Source organism: Stegodyphus dumicola, chromosome 6 (genome assembly GCF_044657685.1).
Source record: "Stegodyphus dumicola isolate Sdum_Otavi_A_Nest chromosome 6, ASM4465768v1".
Taxonomy (NCBI): domain Eukaryota; kingdom Metazoa; phylum Arthropoda; class Arachnida; order Araneae; family Eresidae; genus Stegodyphus; species Stegodyphus dumicola.
Window position 1 is genome coordinate 222,204,376 of NC_140773.1, and position 22,210 is coordinate 222,226,585.

The 22,210-nt window shown below is 30.6% G+C and overlaps 1 protein-coding gene across 1 annotated transcript in view; it reads right to left on the reverse strand.

Annotated features, from left to right (window-relative positions):
• The window catches only part of LOC118183894 (serine incorporator 5-like), a 76,599-nt gene that overhangs the window by 24,505 nt on the left and 29,884 nt on the right, over positions 1 to 22,210 (reverse strand). Inside the window, exons 7-10 of the mRNA XM_035353504.2 lie at positions 16,150 to 16,323; positions 7,327 to 7,428; positions 2,972 to 3,113; positions 62 to 116 (exon numbers count right to left, since the gene is read on the reverse strand). Of these exons, the coding sequence (XP_035209395.1) occupies positions 62 to 116; positions 2,972 to 3,113; positions 7,327 to 7,428; positions 16,150 to 16,323 (473 nt within the window). The remainder of the gene's footprint in view (positions 1 to 61; positions 117 to 2,971; positions 3,114 to 7,326; positions 7,429 to 16,149; positions 16,324 to 22,210) is intronic.

Consider the following 22,210-nt stretch of genomic DNA (forward strand, 5'->3'; position numbering starts at 1 on the left):
ACGTTAATATAAACAAACAAGATATGAATTAGAAGGAAAAAGGGTGTTAAAAAATCTTTACCTGAGGATCAGGAGCTCTAATTCCCAACTTATATGAAAAATGGGATGTGCGTAATCTACATGGAGAAAAAAATTCCATATTAAATAAAATATATTAAGATAATATTTCATTTCATATTAAATAAAATACACTAAATTTCAGCCTTAATAAAATTATTTTATCACCAAACATAATGAAACCTCAGTTCATGAATTTTATTTGCTCCTTAAGACTGTTCGTCATCCAAAATATTGCTAACCAAAACTATTTTCTCCATAGGAATTAAATCAGATTAATCCATTCCTTAACCACATGTGAATGCTAATTTAAAATTTACTACAGTACCTGGTGTCTATAACACAAAACGAATGGAAATTTTTAAATCTAAAATAAAAATTTATAAAATAAATAAACACAATACTAAACAGATATAATAGATAAAAATTTTATTTTATTACACTCATCTGAAGAAAGTGGCTGGTATAATAGAAGAATGATGAGAAAGAAATGTTACTTCTCGGAAGAAAATCCCCTTCCTCAAAAACATCAGGTCTTTCCTAAAGCTTCTCCCCCCCCCCTTTTTTTGTCTCCTAGTGTCATTTGATTTTGATTCAGACTCACTGGATCTTTCTCATTCAAATTTTGTTGAAAGCAATTTTTTATTGCTTATATTGTAAATTGTGTCTGAAGTGAGATATGGTATTGTCATAGAAAATGCTTACGCTGTAAACTGCTGCTGCTCTGTCAGAACAATATTATTACAGGAAGCTTTTCTTCTAACTCCGACACAAATTTTGCAGTTCAAAGGACTAGATTCATCTTTCCTTCCTTCCTCTGAGTCTCCATGATTGCTTTCTGTTGCAGCTTCTGAAGGCATTCAGTTCTTTCTTGTTGATCTCATTTTTATGATCCTTTACTAGCTGCTCTGTATCTTCACTGTTAACTTCCAAGCCCATCAGCTTTGCTAGAGACACAGCATTACAGATAAACAAATTTAAAAAAATGCCTCTGTGTCAAAGCACTCGGAATCTCTCTTGCAACACAATCTGGTTATAAATTCCTCCAGGCCAAATTCATGATCCTGTAAATAATTTGCTGCCAGGCTTTGTTAACTGGGGGAGGGGATAAATGATGTTTCCAGAAATCCTTCAGTGTTAATTCAGCATCAGAGATTACTTTTGAAAATCATTTGTTTTTGACTTGAGACCATTTCTATTCCAAAGTAGCTTTTGTTTATCTAATTTGTTTGTGATCTTAAAGTTTCACTATATTATCCACAGCTTCGGAAAAAAAGAAAATAATTACAGAAGCCTAAAACAAATCACAAGAATACAGATTTTCCTACTGCAAAATGATAAATAAATATTACTACACACGTATATAAAGAAGTTTAAAATGTTTCAATATACAGGCAATAATTTTATTATTTTCAAAACAGCAAAGTATTGTTAGAAAGAGATAAGTATGTAATGTACACAAAAAACCTAAAACTGAAAGATAATTGTTATGCTTTATTATAATAAAAAATACAGTATTTTATTATAATTCAGATGCAAAAAATTATTTAACTTTAAAAAATGCATATATTAGAAAAAACAGATGATAGTGCTTAATTAACATAGTAAGTTAATGTTTTGTTACAAAGCATAATTAAAACTAAAAAAAAAACAAAAAAAAAAAAAAAAATCTGAAGAATCCTTCAAAATTTTAAATGTTTAAATATATCTTAAGAACTCAATATTGCATTTCAACTTAAGTTTTATATACATATATATATGTATACAAATTTAAATTGTATACAAATTTATACAAATAAAAAAAAACTTAGTTACTTTACATTTTGTTACATTTTAATTAATTGCCCTAAGTTTCATATCAAAACTTATGATCTTTTTTTTTTTTTAAATCATGCACTGTAAATCAGGAGAAAAAACTTACATTATCTTTTGTTAATAAAAAATTGAAGTTTTATAAAATATGAAATAAAAATAGCACTGCCAAACTTTAAATATATTATTATTGTAAAAGGTCATGTTCTGACCTTGAAGAATCCTCAATGTCAGCATTTTAAATAAATAGCTGCTTTTTGTTGGCAAATGTTGGCAACTTTTTTGGTTTCAGGTTATGATAACTGACATGGTATCTTATTGCTATGTTAATTCTTTTACTGATACTGAGGAAAAGTTATTTTATTACATTAAATCATAAAACCTGACGTGTCAAAAGTTTTTGTTTCCTGGTTTGGCAACAAAAAAATTATTTACAAATTGGTTGTTGCTTGGAAAGAATAAACTGATTTCATTCATACCAAAATGCTTTTATACATTTTCCTTTCAGGTGTACATAGAACTTATATATTTTACTTTGGCCGCAAGCTGCTAGTAATAATATTAATTACAGTCAGCATTCATTTATTATAGTAAGTGTATCATTATAGCAGCCACTGCAAAAAAACTCCCATACTGATAACAGCATATTACATCTATTTTTATTACAGTAACACCTTCCCCCCAGAAAGGAAGAGGTCATTATTACAAATGTAGATTACAATTTAAAATTACTTACCAAAATTGGACACAAAATTTGAGTGAATCCATTGGAACTTTAAACTGTAATTCTAATTTATAATGTATACTGGAAATCAAATTTAATTTCATGTAATTACAAATATTAGCTATCCTCTCCGGAGAGAGACAAGCAGTAATGCAACTATAAAAAGAATTTCCTTCTGTTTTTGATTTAAAACAAAATTTAAAAATTAATTGTGTGTTCAACATATTCAGCTACACAACCAGAATTCTCGTGTTCTCTCTACTTCCTGATATGTTTAAAAATATAATTAAAATTACCATTATTATCATTCAGTTATTCTTGAAGATTTATGTACTTTTATATGATAATCTAGAGAAATAATAAAAACTTCCAACTTACGTTGAACTTATAACCATTAAAAATGTAATGACAACTCCTCCATAACAAATGATTTCCTTGTTTGACAAAATTGAAACATCAGATGGACCACAAAATTCACCTTCCTCCACACGTTTTTCACTTTGAGTCCCAACACCTGTTCCTGTGCAATGAAAATGCAGAAAATGTATAAATAATTTCATAATTTAAATACCCACAGATCATGATTTTCTATCTAAAGCTTTTGATACAAAGAAAAGTTTCAAATAATGTTAATATGACCTGCTTATTAAAATCTTCTCGTCAACTATCAATTAATGAGAAAGTTTTAATTAACAAATAACAACAGAACAATTAATACACTTATATTTCCTTTTGCTACCTGGAATAGAATTATAAAAGAACTTTTTGCATCAATGCTTACCATAATCAAAGATATATGCATTCCGAGGCATGTTTTAGGCAGCAATACAGAAAAAAATGTTATTCATGGATCTGCTGATAGCTCAGATGCTATGCATGGAATTGAAGTTTGTGTAACAGCTATTTCAATGTACCCATCCATCTTTTGTGCAATAAGTCTCAGGTTTCTACAATCAAGACAATGACAATTCCTAGACCTGAATTGTCAAAGTGCTTTCTTTTAACCAAACTGGTTACAAAGACTCTGTTACCACTGAAATTACAATATGACCAAGTTTATCTATGGTCGGACTCCTCTATCATTCTTGCATGGATTAATTTGTCTCCTCACTGAATTCATACATTCATAAGCAACAGGGTTTCAAGTATTCAGTAACTCACCAAGAACTTCAAATGCGGTCATGTACCACAAAGAGTAATCCAGCAGACATAATATCACATGGACTTGATGCTAATGATGAATCATCGAATAGATGTAGTGGCATGGTCCACAGTTTTTACAAGAAAAGGTTGAACATGACAAGTTCTAAGCACAATCTTTATTTAAGATAATGGTGACCTTCTGTTGAGTTTGATTGTCGATAATGATGTTTCAGATAATCTTATTAACTTGACTAAGAGTTGTTTGAAATTAATCAGAGTTTTAAGTTTTGTTTTCAGGTTCGTACATAGTATAAAAAATTCAACTGACCAGCACAGAAAACCACCTGTTGCATCAAAAAGTAAGTTAAGATTTCTTAACCCTTTTTATATAAAAACGGTGACATTTGTGTCGAAGAACATTTCAGTCAGTCAAATCCAAGTTACAATCAGAAATATCCTACAGTTTTGCCAGCTGGCCACAAACTAACAAAACTTATCATGGAACATTATCATACGAAGAACTCACATGTAGGACCTCAAACTCTTCTTAGCAGTGTATGTCAAACTTTCTGGCCTATGGGTGGCAGAAATTTAGCAAGGTAGATTGTTCAAGAATGTATACAGTACAATCAACAAAAGTCCACCATTGCCTCACAACTAACAGGTGACCTTTCGTATGAAGATCCAACACAGTTCCTCCATTACCAATACTAGAATTGGTTTTTGTTAGTACAGAGGTCAAAGAGTGGGTGTTTTACAAAAATCATATACATTGCAATTTTTGTATGTATATCTATGAAAGCCATGCATCTTGAGGTAGTGTCTGATGCAACAACTGAAGCTTTAATTGCAACTTTGAAATGGTTTTTTGCACAATGAAGCAAAAGTTCCATAATTTTTAATGATAACACATGAAATTCCAAAGGTGTTCACACAAAATTGAAGTGTTTGCAAAATCTTATAAGAATCCCATTCACAATGCATCAGATTTTTTTGTTTCTGAGGAAGTAGTGTGGAAATGTCTTCCACTCAGAGCTCTAAACTTCAGAGGGCTCTGGAAACCTGGCATAAAGTCTTCCAAACACTACCTCAAAAGAAAAGTTGGAGAAACTAAGCTAACCTTAGCAGAACTACTAATTATCTCTACTCAAAATGAAGGCATTTAAAATTCAAGACCCCTTACCCCCTTGCCTCCAGACACTAAAGCTTTAACATCCAGGCATTTTTTGAATACATGTGCAATAAATGCAATTTCAAAACCAGAACTCTTAGAGACAGGACAGATAACAGCTTAGCACATGGGCAGAGAATAAAAACTGTCCATGATTAGATTAACCACCTGCGACAAAAGATTAAATGGCAATTTTCTAAACATAACATTTCTCCTGGCACTTTTGCACTGTTAAAGGTAGATAACCTTACCTCCCTGCAAATGACCTCTCTGTTAAACAGAAAAAGTAATGGCTGGTCCTGATAGGAAAATTTGTGTGGTGATCATCAGAACCCTAACTGGTAAGATGCATTTCAAAAACTCATGTATTGTCCATTCACTGAAACACTACTGTTTAAAGTAATCTTTAGTTTATTAACTCTAAAGATATTATAGCAGATGTTTGTCATACTGCTTAGAAATTTTTCTTCTTTCATGTTTCTTTTAAAATGCAGAAACATTTCAATATCGGCTGGGATGCTGGAGATCGTTACATTATTTAACTTTTAAAAACAGTAAAAGAATGCTTTTTCAAAATTGCCAACAAGAATGAAAATTCTATATATGTAATAGGTAGTTGTGTTTTTAACATTATAGTAATTGCTTCAATTATCATTTGTTTCGTAGGACTTATGATAAATAAATTAGTTCTTAGTGTATTTGCTATTAGTAACACTGTGTTCCTCTTGATTTAAATTACAGTCAAAAGTCGTTAATCTGGACTCGTCGGGACTTCGGCGATTCCGGATTATCAATTTTTCCAGATTATAGATCATCAGTTTAAATCTGGTAAGATGGCATGCAGAAATTATAAAATTAAAAATATGAAACCGTAATTTATGAAATAAAGAACAATTATGATCTAAAGGGTATCAAAATTTACAAAAAAAAAAGCTTAATATTTATTTGTTTACTTTATTAAACATTTCTTTCAATGTAAGTTGTTTAAGTTGCTTCGTTTTATGTGATAATACTTCCTCTTTAATTCTATAAACAGATATCATTTCTTGTTCAGTTACAAAGTTCCGCTTTTCAAGTCCTATAATTGCTGTGTCGAGAATACAGACTAATTTGTCAATCGAAATTTTTTCGTTTTCAATAACCTCTGTGTCACTTTCTTCACTATTGGAAGTGAATTATAATGACGAGGAATTTGATTTAAATCATATCAAAGATGGAGTACATCGAGATGAAATACTACATTTAGTAAGGAATTATAAACCAAATAAAATAAAAACATCTGCCCTGAAGATAAGGATAGTGCTGACAGATCAACTTCCAATTCATTGCGCGCTGCTGCGTACATCTGCCCTGAAGATAAGGATAGTGCTGACAGATCAACTTCCAATTCATTGCGTGCCGCAGCGTTCCCCTACCCCCCCCCAGCGTGAAATTGATAAACAGATTTCGGAATGGTTAGAGAAACGAAGGATATGCCTTTATCCATTTTTTGCAGCAATTCCCCTTTTTGTTTAATGGACTTCGAAACATACTTTCGCCTTGTAGATCCTTTACAAATTAGTAAATATATATTGGAAATTCTATTTGACATAATCGAAAGTTCAAGCTTACTTTTATAAAATTGCTCTAACAATCTGCTAAAAATAATAAGCCGGATCCAATTCGAAGATTAAGGAACAACGCAGTCTGCAACATTAACTGAATTAGATAATTTTAGCTTAGCTTATACCGTCCGTTATACATTAAACGCGCAGGCGTACACGTATTATGCACATGCGCACACGCATATTCGCAGTCGTAAAGGTCTTACGCGCATGCGCAGAAAGTTTGTAGCTTTGAGGTCCAGATTATAGATCATTCCGGATTATGGGTGTCCAAATTAACGACTTTTGACTGTACTAGCTACAACATGAGAGATTTTTGAACTTTTGGATGTACTGTGCTTTCTTTATAAAGAGAATGAGAAGAATTATAATGGACAAGTGCTTAAATCTCACACAGCAAATAAAACCATAAAAGATGACTGCAGATCATAGTGGTAATGTAAATGTGTAGTGCTAATGTAATGCCATTGGCACTGTGAATTTATTTACCAAAAACTATCTGTTATGACTCAGAAGTAAAATGAATGTGATACATTAAAATTTTGAGGGGGGAAAAAAAAAAAAAAGAAAAGGAGGAAGGGCACGATCATATTTGCTTTACAAAAAACGATCATATCACAGAAAGAGCCACCTAGAATTATTACAAAAAATCATTCCAGAACATGTTTAGATAATGAAGCAATAGAAACCTTCACACCTTTGAGAAACTATATGTAGAGCAAAGAATAACCTTATTAAGATAACCAATATCCTAACCCCTCTTGGATAGCAAGAGTTCTGCAAAACTTTTTTGAAAAGCTTATTCATATACTAACCAGATGGGTTCGGCTCACTCGACAAAGCAGACCAGGTGAGATAAACAACATATGCTGATATGATAGCTGATTGTAGCAACCCAGCTCTAGAATCTCCTGTGTCTGAAATGTTCAGATTCATTTTTAATTTACAATTTTTGAAACATATAGCATTAAATAATTTGATATTACGTTTTGCTACCACATAATTAACAAAATGAATCATTATTCACAAAATTTAAAAAGAAAACCATAAAAGGATTTCAAGTCAAAAACAGTTTTAAATAAACACAAAGAACATGAAACAACATTTGCACATCAGATATATTTGGTGTACATACTGTCATGCAGAAAAACATTTATGGATTAATAAAACTTGACATCTTGAAATGCAAATAATTTATTATGTATATTGGCACTAAGAAAATATTTGGCCATACTGTCCACTCTGATAAAGTATCCATTTAAAATGTATTGTATTTCGTGACATAACTGTTATTCATATATCTGCATTAAGTAAAATGAATTATATTAAATCACCAGTCAAATGAGTTCAACTTCAAAAATTTATATAAAGGTGCCTACAGTTAAACAGCTATCATCAGTTAACTTTCACACCCACTTGTTTTTCATGTTATTGTTAATTAAATGAATTTAGAAGGGAGAGAATCAATTTTTGACTTTTAGAACAATAAGCTTCAATGGCATTTATATTAATATCCAACAAGATTAGTTTTACCATTTCAGATAGGAAGGATGGAATATCACTAAGTACTTAAGTGGAGACTAAAAATCTGAATCTGAAACTGAAAACAAGTAAGAGCAAGAAATGAATATTTTAACTGTCTGAAATCTTGGTCTGTGAAATCATACTGAAATCCATAAGTCATGTGTCCATATTACTGTAACAAAATTTTTAAAAAATATATTTAAAAAGTTGTAAGTCCAACTGCCATGATATTGTAAACCAAAGGTCAAGGGAAAATTGAAAATAGTCCAACAAGAATACGAAACAAGTCTGTCATGAACTGAATCCAGATCAAATGTTGTCAGATCAAATGGATTAGTTTACGACAACCACCAGAAACAGTTGAGCAGTTGTCTCTGGTCTAATAAACACCACAGAAAGGTTTGATATTGGGTAAAGTTAAAAAACGGAATACAACTGAAAGCCCACAGAATTGTGTCCACATACCCAAGTTTACATTCATATCTCTTATGGATTAAAATGGAATCTGCTGTTATGAATTTTGTAGCCAAGAGACGTAAATAATGAATAATATTTGTTCTCAACAAACTCTCAATGAATGGAGAATTAATCAAAAACTGTTTGCTACTGTTTGCTCAGTGACAATGCCAGATTTCACTGATATGCAACTGGAAATGTATGGAGAGAAGATATTGAATGCAGTGACAGTTTTATGTAGTGGGATGGCTACCTCCCTTGAATTCTGCTGGGAACTGCCCATCAAAAAATATGAGGTATTTTTCTTATTTTCTTAACTGATTAATGATCCTTGACACATAAAGCCCTTTATAACTGCAACACGCAAAACTCCTTAATCTGCCTCATATATAAATTTGCCTGATTGAATATTAAAATCATCATTCAAGTTCATATGATTATGCTTGCTTTATTCTATTGAGGAGAAGAAATTGCTAATGCCGCATATTATAATATCAAGCATTTGCATGTAGCTTATGGGAGGGAATTCAAAATTTGAATTAAAATCTAAGCTGCCTCTCAATTAAAAAATTGCTAAGGCAATGGCAAAATGGCATTAAGAGAGACTACACTGAACTATATTACAAATACATTCAAATAAATATTTTCTCTAGCACTGATAAAAGCATACAAATATCTTTGATTCAAATGGCATGGTATATAAAAAATATTTGTTATTTTGATGTACTTATGCATACTTATGTTACTGGTAAACAGCTAAATTTATAATTTATTTATTATTTTTTATTAATAAAGCAAGGTTATTTTTTATAATCTGCAGTTTTAGTGCACTATCACTTGCTTAATTTATTACAAATAAACAAATATTGCTGCTTAATATTGGATATATCAGAAAATTAGGAATTTGATGAATAAGCAGATAAAGCATCCACTCTTTTGGATAGATAATCTTTATTTGCAATCCTACTCTTTATGAAAAATTTGTACACTGAACATTCTGACTAAATTAAGCTTTCATTATTAAAACAGAATAAAAAAAACTTGGTTAAAGATACTTTGGGAATTTGTTAAAGTGGTTTTAAAAATCCACAGAGGACTTTAAAAAAAAAAATCAAACTTCAGTAAAAATTAAAAGAAAAAAAATATAAACTGCCCAACCTGAATCAGAATGTACCGAAAAACATGGATCCCAATAAAGTCACACAAATAAAACTGAATACTTAAATATTGAACAATTAAGTCTATTAAATGTATTTTTAAAGCAGAGTATGGCAAATGAGTTAAGTGACTGGGTGGTATAAAAAAAATTGTTATGCATAAACTATACTTATTATCCTTCATCCGTGTAACTGTTTTCAGACGAACAACACAGTAACAATGAAACAAAGAAATATTAAAGATATAGATTGTCCTCTTGGAATTCAAAAATATTGATGAAAATTACTGCATTGATAAATTCAATACAGCATTTGTGATCGAAGTTTTTCAGGCCTCACTCTTTTTGTGATAACTTTTATAAAAGTAATTCAGAATTTATAATGGTTGAAAAAATTTGAGCTACTTGTGGAATTATCTTCGTAACAATATGAAAACGCTCAAAATTATATGCCATTTGATGCACTTAGAATTCGCATTCTTTTACAAATGCGATCAAAATTAAAAATTAGTCCAGTCCTGACTTCTAAGAAACTAATGGAAAACATGGCTATACTAACAAATTACAGAATTTAACAGTATTTACAGACTGAATTGTTAAGGTTCATTCATTTATTAAACTTGCCACTAACTTGGAATCTATGCATTTCATATAGTCAAGAACTAGTAGTGAAATATTTAAATAAAATGTCTAAGTAATATTAAAATGTTACAGATTATCAAATAAATTGAAAAAGAGATAATTAAACTAAAATTTAGTTTGTGTCCAGCTACATAAATCAATTTCAAATAAAGTTACTGCCATAAAAAACAAAATTCTTAGTGTCACAAGTGGAAAATATTTAAGAATAGCATGGTGTAACAGTACATGTCTTCAGCATTCAAAACCATTTTGAAAATACAATTCTGCTTCAAATTTAAGCTGCAGTATGGATTTTAAAACTGGAAAACATAATTAAAAATAGCCACCTGCCCCGAATGATTTTAAAATTGAAAAACTGGAAAAATAATAAATAAAAATTATTTTTACATAAATAAAAAATTATTTTATAATGTTTACTGAAAAATAAAAAATATTTTGGCTCCTAGCATAAATAAAATAAGCCATCTAATTTATAGAGAAACTTCTTCATACAAACTATAATTTTTGACATCTTCACTTTCACAACTTGAACTCCCTTCTTCACTACTGCAGAACACATAATCTTCAGTGTCATTTGAATCATTAGTAATGCAACATTTTTAAAATGATCTGATTGTTGAGGAGTAGCAGAATGACAGAAATAAGATGTCAACATATTCACTTTGATTTAAGCCACAACCTAATTTTTATGCCTTAAAAATATGAAAAGAAAAAGTGTAGCTTAAATTTGTTCACGACACAACCGTAATATTTTTCAGTATTTTTAGTTTCTAACATAATGAATTAACATTTAGAGGTAATATCTAAAGTAATTCATACATTTTGAAGATTTAAAACTTTAGTGTTATTTTTTAAATCATAAAAAGAGCTAGAAAAAACATAAGTATTGCAGTATTGGAGCACCAAGATGTATATTATTACCTCCATTTGCAAAACTGACAAAAAATTGCAAAACAGATGTCAGCTTATATACTCAAAAATTCTACAAATACACCTGCCATCGTTATGTTTAAAAAAATTAAAATATAACATTGAAAAATGTGTTACTAATATGCCAATTACTAATAAAATTGTAAAACGTCTACAGTCATAATTGGAAAAAACTGAATAGTAATAGATTGAAACTATATAATCTAATAAGAAAATGCTTAAAGCAAACATTTATGTACTCATGCTACCTTAAAAAGACATAAATAGTTAACATAAATAAAACTAATCTCTCCTGTCACGAGCATGAGGTTTATTTTGCTGAGTAGCCACAGAGCAATTGAAATCATTCATTTGCATGAGAGCATTAGATGAGAGAGCCCGAATGAGTCTCCCACTTTTGCTTCTGAATTCAAAACTAAGATGAGTGTGCTAACATGCAGCTTTGTTATTGTGTAATAAATTTTTGTATCCTACTATCTATGATAAAGTTCGAAACAAGGCAAAGCCCTACCAAGCAATCTCTGCACCAATTTGCATTTCTTTGTGAATTTTTTGGCCAGTTTTAGTTTTATATATATATATGTGTGTAAGATAAAAATATATGAATCAAAATTATAGATTAAACTATAAACATTAATTTTTCCTCTCTATTCTAAAATCGTAATAACTTCTTTGCACTGCGTCATTTCTAGATCACTCTATGATCGGCGCAGCTCTGATGATGTAATCATTGGGAACTGAAACTGTCCTTGTAAACCAAAACTTTTCTCTTCGTGTGCCTCCATCTTGCATAACTACGCACTTCAGCTTTTGCTCTCTACTGTGCTAAGATGTAATTTCGCTGGCTTGCTTTCTATCTCAAAAATATCAAAAATGTAAATCTTCTGTGGAAAGGCACGACTAGAGTGCCAAGTGATTGTGGCCACAAATATCAACTGCAAATAAAAATGGAATTAAAATCGCTTCTACTGCCAAGTTTTATTTACGAAGTCAACACATTAGCTTACGACGCAATCAGATTACTTCCTCTTCAATATAGGATAACTACGCATCTACAGTGCTCCGTCATTTTCTTGTGATTTTATTATGACAATTAAGCCGGTAAGGATAGTTTCCTGCAGCCTGAAACCTCAATGGAAAATTTAATTCAGCTCTTCAAATCATTGTTTTGTGATAAATCCAAGATAATGTGAAAGAAGTGAACCATCAAATTTGTTTTTAAAGTGTTTTAAAAATAACAATTCCTTCTTCTGCTATGGTGTTTTGCAAGTGCTTCAAAAAAATCATCACGCGTAGTTTTTCTATACTGAAAGTAATCTCTCGATAAATTGAGAAGTTCGAGTGCCTAGTGAAAAGGAAATCATCAGTGAATTACTGTTTAGGAATTAAGCATTACAGCTGGTTCAAGGTCGATGAGTTAGTGTTTGCAAGTATGTGCGACAGAAAATTATTTGCACTTCTGCTTTTTCAACAGCTCAAAATTTATTACATTCGTGTGAATTTAGCTCAGGAACTAAATTATTTAATGTGCTGTGGATTCTATAGTTTTCATTTCAACTTTGGTTAAAATTTCTGCAATTTGTTTTGAAAAAATCTGAAATTCTTGTTCATTAATTTTTCTAATTTTTCATAATTATGTGTGAGCAAATTAAGTAACGAATTTTAAGCTATTTAAATTATTCATAGGGTAGGATATTAAGATAAGTTTTTGTGTTTTCGAAATTTGGTTGAGAATTTTGAATACGAATTTTATAATTATTCTAAAAATAAAGGTGTAAAAAATAAGTGAAATTATTACAGATATGTAATATGAAATTATGCTAAATGCATGTTAAATTTATGGGTGATTGTACGTTAAGTATAGTGTATGTCGACGGAGTACTGGGTTCTTAAGCAGAGGCCTGTAATTACCTCTGTACAGTTGTTCCCTTAACACTCTTCAAGTAAGATAATGTTGGAGGCTCTCATTTTAAGAATGCATGTAAATTTTTTATATTATTATTATTGTTATTATTATTATATTTTTTATTATGGAATGTATTAGTGCAGTTCTCAAAGGCTAGTTACCTTAATGCAAGGAAATGAGGCCTTTTCAAGTAACTATCTAGGCACCCTGGGTCACCAGTGCATAGAACACACTGGTTAGCTCAAGAGGACAGCCCTATTGATGGATATGTTTGTTTAGAAGTATTGCGAGGCTCCCAGTTTGGTAAAATCAGGAATTGTAAATGAAAGATGATAACGGTGAAACCATAAATTCTGAAAATATTAATCCTATTATTTATGATGTTAAATTATAATTTATCAGTATAGAAGTAAGTATCATAAATATTTATGTGCATTACATTTAATTATAAGTAATGGTTATGTAAAAGTATATTTTGTGATATTCTGTGTTAACAAGAACCTTCCCTGAAGAATTATGATTATGTGAACTCTCAAACAAAAAGACTTTTGAACTGAAATGCTGAAAAATTCAATAGGACTCTAAAAATTAAGAATCTATTTTTTTAAAAAAAAATTGATATTTATAAATAATACTTTACAGGATCAAAATTTTATTATTTATTTATATTTTTTTTAATTTGCTTGTGCTTTAACTCTTTTTCTTTAAAAAGGCTTCCCTGTCGCTACGCCTTTTTCTTTTTGAAGGGGGGAATATGTAAGATAAAAATATATGAATCAAAATTATAGATTAAACTATAAACATTATTTCTTCCTCTCTATTCTAAAATTGTAATAACTTCTTTGCATTGCGTCATTTCTAGATCACTCTATGATCGGCGCAGCTCTGATGACGTAATCATTGGGAACTGAAACTGTCCTTGTAAACCAAAACTTTTCTCTTCGCGTGCCTCCGTCTTGCATAACTACGCACTTCAGCTTTTGCTCTCTGCTGTGCTAAGATGTAATTTCGCTGGCTTGCTTTCTATCTCAAAAATATCAAAAATGTAAATCTTCTGTGGAAAGACACGACTAGAGTGCCAAGTTATTGTGGCTACAAATATCAACTGCAAATAAAAATGGAATTAAAATCGCTTCTACTGCCAAGTTTTATTTACGAAGTCAACACATTAGCTTACGACGCAATCAGATTACTTCCTCTTCAATATAGGATAACTACGCATCTACAGTGCTCCGTCATTTTCTTGTGATTTTATTATGACATATATATATTAAAATCAAAACAGATTTAGAAGACACACTTCCAGCGGTAATGTACACAGATTTACAGCTTTGTACATTTATTTTAAATATGATTTTTCTATTAACCCTTTTGCCGCCTAATTTTTATTAAAATAGGTTCAAAAATTACATATTTTTATTACATTTTTCAAATCTACATACATTTTAAAGTTGAAATTTGCAAAAATTTTTTGTAAAAGAGTTTTTTTTTTTCCAATATATTAGATCATTGGAAAAAAAGTTTGTCAGAAAAGTGAAACTGAAGAATAATCATACAAAAGCAAAATTCTGAAAATTAATGTTGGTTAAATTATGATTTATTTTGAAACTATAAAGGTAAGATGTATGTACTAATGAAAATATGCAAAATACTTACAAAACATTTATTAGAAATAAAATTTAGTATGATAAAGTTCGAAACAAGGCTCGAGGCAAAGCTCTACATAGCAATCTCTGCACCAAATTTGTGTTTCTTTGTAAATTTTTTTTGCCAGTTTCAGGTTTTTTTTTTTTTTTTTTTCAATGTCTAAAGGTTGTTAATTTGTCCCTTAAAGATTATTGTTTTCATTTTGAGAATTTGCATTGGTTCACTATAAATATCCGTTTCACTTTTCAAACTGTTGCCACCAGATGTTAGAGTCCTGCATTATATTTGAAGAAATTAAATAATGAAAAATCTGCATAAATGTATATATATTTCTTGCACTGTGATAAAATAATGGCACCTACAGCCATCGAATTTTGAATGATGTAATCCTACTGCAAATATGAACATGTGGAAGCCCAAATTTGAAATTTGTTTTATTATCGATTTTATATTTTGTAAAACTTTAACAAATTTTTAATTAACAAACTCAAAGATTTCAAAGCGAGCAATGGCAACGTTGTACAGAAAATCTCCAACGTGCAATACTCTGTATCGGAAATTCGAGAGATATGCTCAATTGAAAACTATTTTGCATTATTGCTCTTGAACTGAATTTTATGGTTTAAGTGTGAGGAACGTGATATTTAATAAGTAAAGGTAACAGACAAAATGTTACAAAAAGGCCCCTTTGGACATAATTTAAAATCTGAAACCTTTCAGTTTTTTCTTTTTTTTTTTTTAAGCAATAAAATGCACATTGCCTATGAGGCTTTTCGAGTAGTTAGTTGTATGGGATTGAGGGTTGAACTACAGTCTTGAGCTTTGAAAAGAGCACACAATATGGTGCAAAACATGCTAGTCTATTTCCCAGCAATATGGACAAAAAATGCCGTCTGTTAACCTAGATCTGGATAAATAATTAAACATCAAAGAAAAGGTGAAATAAACCATGAACATGTAAAGAGCGAGTTGCACAGTTAAACAGACGGAAAAAATGCATTCCCGCAGAAATCGCGAGTCGCACAAATTCTTCTACTTCCCATTCTACGCTGCCCATGGAAATCACGGGATACAAATGAGAGAGTTAATGTATTTGGTTAAATTAAAACAATCACATACATATTTTTAATTAATTTTTCATATTTTTATAAATTGTAAATACCTTGCAGAAATGTGATATTGAAAAATCAAAAGTAATAAAGGGCCCTTTTATTACGCTTTCCCTTATGAAACAAGGAAGTAAAAAAAGAAAAAAATGGACACATAAAGGAAAAAGAGTTAAAGGAGAAAAGCATAACTAGTAATTCAGTTTTCTGAAATTATGATGCTTATATATATAATTCATACTCAATTAAAATGATCAAACTATAAACTTACTTTTTTCAACACATGGCATAACTGATATGAAAGAACATAAAAGGCATAGGCATCCATTTATTCCAATGAATATTTTATTAGTTGTGCACCCTTCAGCTCTTGTGTAGTTCTGAGCTATCATTACAATTCCAATGATGACTGCAGTGTATATAACCATAGAACAAAACACCATTGCTAAAATTTTTTTAAAATAATAATTCATAATTTAGCTATGTATCATCTTTGTAACACTATATAAACAGAATATAGACAAGCAGAAAGAGATTAAACTCCTCTAGAAGACATTATACTGAGTAGTTATATTATTGAATACAAGTACAGCCATTGTCTGTACAATAAAAGGATTGACTGATTTAAACAATATATACATTATTTAACTTTTAATTTTTATTCTTGAGAAACTGGATGAGATTATGAAATTGGAAGTTCTAAAATTGTTCAAGGATGTTATCATGCTCTGACAAAACACATTCAAAAATTAACTGAATACTCGGAAATTCAACATTATGACAGTTACCTTAGGAAAGATGGTTAAAGGGAAGATAGTGGTTATGGAGAAAAATATAGTCAGCAATTATGCTTAGTTCTAATGTCAAATTCATTTTATTGTAATTAATGGACCTAAAGTGAAACGATTGACTATGAAAAGATTCTTCACATGATAATAAAGCAACTCCATCTCCTAATCACTGAAATCTCATTAACAGCAATACAAAATTTGATGTGTTAAATTTCTTTATTTATATGTCATAATTAGGAATGTGTTATTCCTAATTCGAAACAAGTAATATTAACTTTTGTGTTTAAATTTAATTATTTATATATCATAATAGTCATGTGTTATTCCTAATTCTAAACAAGTATATTATTATATTTTTTAACAGAAATGATAAATACAAACGAAGTCAACTTATAAAGTTTACTTAATGGCTTACTTCCATTATTTGAGATTCACATGAGTCAATTTTATACACTGTACAAAGTCCGTATTCCGGACTCGTCGGGACTTCGGCGATTCTGGATTAGGGGTTTTTCCGAATTACAAACAGCAATACAAAATTTGATGTGTTAAATTTCTTTATTTATATGTCATAATTAGGAATGTGTTATTCCTAATTCGAAACAAGTAATATTAACTTTTGTGTTTAAATTTAATTATTTATATATCATAATAGTCATGTGTTATTCCTAATTCTAAACAAGTATATTATTATATTTTTTAACAGAAATGATAAATACAAACGAAGTCAACTTATAAAGTTTACTTAATGGCTTACTTCCATTATTTGAGATTCACATGAGTCAATTTTATACACTGTACAAAGTCCGTATTCCGGACTCGTCGGGACTTCGGCGATTCTGGATTAGGGGTTTTTCCGAATTACAGATCATCACAGGGTTGCCACTCAAACAGGAGAATGAAATTCCCTGACTTTTCTAGGTTTTCCAGGTGTGTTTCAAGAAAATTCCAGTCTATCCGCGTAATGTACGTTGGCTGTGCTAAGAGGTAAATTAATTATGGTATTACTTGTATTTTGTAGCAAATTCACTTAATTATTCAATAAATCCCAGAGGACATTTATTCTTAATTGTTCTTGGTATACTTTGCTTGATAATTTTGTTTACTTTTCCACTTAAGAAAATAAAATTTGAGATATATACATTGGATAACAAATGTATGTTTTATTTAATTATTACTCATGATAATCACCAGTTCAATAAGAGGCTAATCCGGTCCTTATAAATCACAACACAATGCTAAATAGTTAGGTTAGATTTTAGGTAAATTTAATTTGTGTAAGGTATGTTCTTAAAAGGCACCTTAACACTTGAAAACACAAATATAATTATAATAGTTGTTGTTTTCTCCACTGAAGATTGAGATTAGAATCTTCCCAATCTGGAATAAAATACAGGGGTGTTTGTGGGACCCCAAAAAATCCCCTGAAACTTTTACGGACTTACTACCGACATTTTGGAGTTTCAAGAAGGGGGGGGAGAGAAATGAAAAATTACAATTATGAAGTATTGAATGGCCTAATTATAAAAGTTCAATGAATTACTTTTTTTGCAAAATTAATAACCATAAATTTTCAAACATATAAACTACTACATTTTATGTAAATATTTTAAATTACCTAAATTAATAATAAAAAAAAATTATCTAATTTCTGCCACTTTTTTTTTATTTTCTGATGTTTGTGGGCTTGTCTTTCTTTTGTGGTGAACTTCACAATTGCAGGAAGGTTGACTTTTATTTTCCTCATTTACAGTTGAAGAAATTTCCTCGAGAACTGCACATGCAGAGGTAGAAGCAGTTTGCTTTTCTGCTAATGTAGAAGGTTTTTCAGAGACTTTTATAGGTGACTCATCTGAAATACATGTTTTTAAGTCCTCTTGATATGTTTTTCAACTTCTGTTCATATTCAGTAAGAGATCTTTGTGAATTGGATCAGTCATTGGATTTTTTGAGCCATATTTTTCACATGAGGTTTCTTTAGAAGCCATTAAATCATATTTAATAGTCTGCACTGCATCTACGGAATCAATCTTAATAGAGGTTCTATAGTCAGTGACAAGTGTATCCATTAAGTTGAATGCACTTTCCACTAATGGGCCATGGAAGCAGCTAAGGCAGGCTTTGACCAATTTAGCCAATGTACGATACTTATAATCATTTGTGAAATCATCTTTTAAATTAAAAACTTTAGGCCAATATTTATCAATTGTACACTTGACTTGATTTCCACTTTCATCAGATGTGTAGAGCATTTCTTTGGTGATATCAATATCACTCTGGTATAACCTTATTTCAGCTTCTACTTTTGACTTTTCATCATCACTAAAAATATGGGACATAAAAGATTATAATTTTTCAAAAGCTAATATTGTACTGGTTTTACCTCTTAGCTCTGGATCTAATGCTGTAAAACTAATTAGATATGAATTTTAAGGGGTAATTTCTGTTTCATATGCTGTTCTGTATTAGTATAAGCTTTCATCAGAGAAATTTGGAATTCTTTTGCTATTAGATGATTTTTTTGATAATTTCTTCAGGAGAGTGGAAGCTTCTGCACCAGTAACTATTACTTTGCTAGGTAGATGGAATTCTGGATTTGTGACATCAACCTTTAATAAATCATTATAAGATGTGCACACTCTATATTTTCTGGCTTCATAAAAAAAAGAGAAAAATTTTGCCATCAATTTATAAATACTGGAATGTATTAAATGAAGCATTGGTTTTTTTGTTTCAAATAATTTAATATATGTGTTGAACTCTGATAATACTGCTGAATATAATGCCATATGCAATAAAGTTTTGTTTTGCATAACAAATAACCCATTTAGTATTCTTTTTTTCCGAGCTAAAGCATCCTTTGTGAGTTGTTGGGAATGCAAGCAAGAATATACCCCTTCAACAATTTTTTTCTGAGCTGCAGAAATATTTCTTTTATTGTATACAGTTTCAACATAAGAAAAATAATCCCCTTTATCAGTTTTAAAAAAGTAGTAAAAATAAAATGCAATAAGAGCATCCTACAGATCTTTGATTCTTTCTAAAACACATAAAATGTACAGGCTTAAGTTTTTTAATGGCAAGGGATTCGCAGATTTTGAAAAAATTTTCTCTTTTACTGCAGCTTTTCATATCAAAATAGATGTCATCAAACAAATCTTCTAACTATCTATCAAAACATGAAGCAAATTTTTTTGCACAGTTATTGGCTGTGTGACATGTGTCACCATCAATATCTAATAAGTGGGGTGCTTTGTTTGATCGTAGTCTGGTTTCAACACCCTTTTTTTTTTCCACGCATGGTGTTACCTGAGTCCATTAATACACTAATTAAGTCTGCCCATGGAATATTATTATCTTCAATAGTATTAACAACTGCTTTAAAAACAGCTTCTGAATTGCAAGATTCCATCTTTAGAGATGCAAAATGATGAACTACAACTTCATTTTGATTGTTGTCATAAAACTGCACCAATATTGCCAGTATACTTTCTTGAGCATTGCTAGTACTTTCATCCAAATTTAGAGAAAATGGAGTCTCCTTTAAAGTTTTAATGATATTTTCCTTAATAGTTTTTGCGAGCCCATATTTCATCTTATAACATGCAGTAGTCCTGGACATTTCCAATGAGTTTAGTGCCGTCTGATCGCGGCTCAACTGTTTGCAGAGTTCAATTAAATTGGGAGCTACATTGAAAGAAAGAGAATTCTCGGTGATAAACGAAGTTATTAATACCTCTTGGCGTGCTTTTCTTGTCACTATATCCAATGGCCGAGCATCAGTCTCCAGTAAGTCATCAGTATTTTTTGAATTAGCATAATTACTTAAAGTCATTGAATGTCTAATGCACTTTGAATATTTTATGTGCGTCACAGTTTTAGAATGATTTGTGAAAGCCTTGAATCCTTCCTCACCATACTTCAGCAGTGAGTTACAAAAAACACAATATGCTTGTCTAGCAACATTTATTTTCTTGCACCATGTGCCGATGGTATCCCCATTACCATCTCTCCGTTCAATCCAATTCCACCTAAATGCATTCCGGACACCTTCTTCTAATTGTATAATATCACTATTTATATCGAGAAATTTCATAGTGAAATTCTCTTGCGTACATAAATAAAAAAATATTTTAATAAACGAAACGAAAAATTTACACGTGCATCAATAAATGAAACGAAAGTTTTACACAGCGTAGCAATGACAAATAGCTAATATGGCGAAAAATCCCCTTTCTCTACTTATTGGCGCCACGCCAGGAGAAATAAGACCTTTGAACCCAGAGTCACGTGATCGCACATCTGGTCGAACGAAGTCTCTCCCTTTTTTTTCTGCTGCGTCTACTTGCCGAAAAGAATCCAGTAGAGAATGTCCGAGAACCGGGGGAATGAGTCATAACTCGCAATAAGGAAAGAACAAAAAAGAAGTTTTTCCCCCCTTTTCACACATTATCACTGCCTTTGGAGAAAGAAAGGAAAAGTTTTCACCACACACACTGACCTTGCGTTTTCTGCTTTCAAAGCAAACAAAATTACCCAGATCAAAATAAATAATTCATTATTATTCCTATTTCCTTTTGAACGACGATCCCCGGAATTTCCGGATATCGAAGTTCAAAATCCCCGGAATTCCAGGGTTTCCTTGGAGCACAAACACCTCTGAAAATAAGGCTTTTTTTGCAGACATTTTGCAGCTAAACGAAAGAAAGAAATCTATTTTAATAAATTGAGGTATTTTATATTTATTTTGCAGCATACATAAGGAAAAAATATGTGCATTAAATTTCGTGATGGTATGTCATCATACTGTTAGAATTAATTTCAGGATTATGCCAGAGAAAATTTTCTGAAATTTGGAAATATTATTTACTAATAATAAATAAATTTAGAGGGAAGAAGCAACATTAAATTATACGAATAACATAAAAATAATTACTTAAAAATGTAATTAGAATAATCAACGATATTTTAGCGAATATAGTTATATTACATGGTTAGCCTAGATGACTGATAACTATTTTTGGTACTATTCTGTTTTGAGGATCTAGCAAACGCGCCCATTTAACAGCGCGCCAAATCTAGCACACGCGCTGATTTCAGATTGCATAAGTTTATATAGTTCTATATTTCTTAAGACGCCATTGAAATACTAGTTTAATTTTAAAATCCTTTTTTGATATCCTATGGATTTAACAATTTGAGAATTGCCCATGACGAAAAGTCGGCAATAGAATTTTGGGTAAAGTACAGAATCATCCACTGCTTGAAGCATTTTTAAGAATTCCAATACTCGGTATCCATGTGCACATCGACTTCTTTTCACTTTAAAAAAAAAATCCAAAATTGCACAAAAATGGCACTGCACACACCCTTGACTTTATCTATGTACACATCGAGCTATTTTCACTTAAAAAGTAAAAGAAAATTGACAAAAATTCAAATGTTTTTACCCTTGTAAAAAGCGGCAAACAAATAAGTGAGCAAATCTGCACTTTACCGAGAATATTTTCAAAGAAAAGGCATCATTCATTATAGAAAATT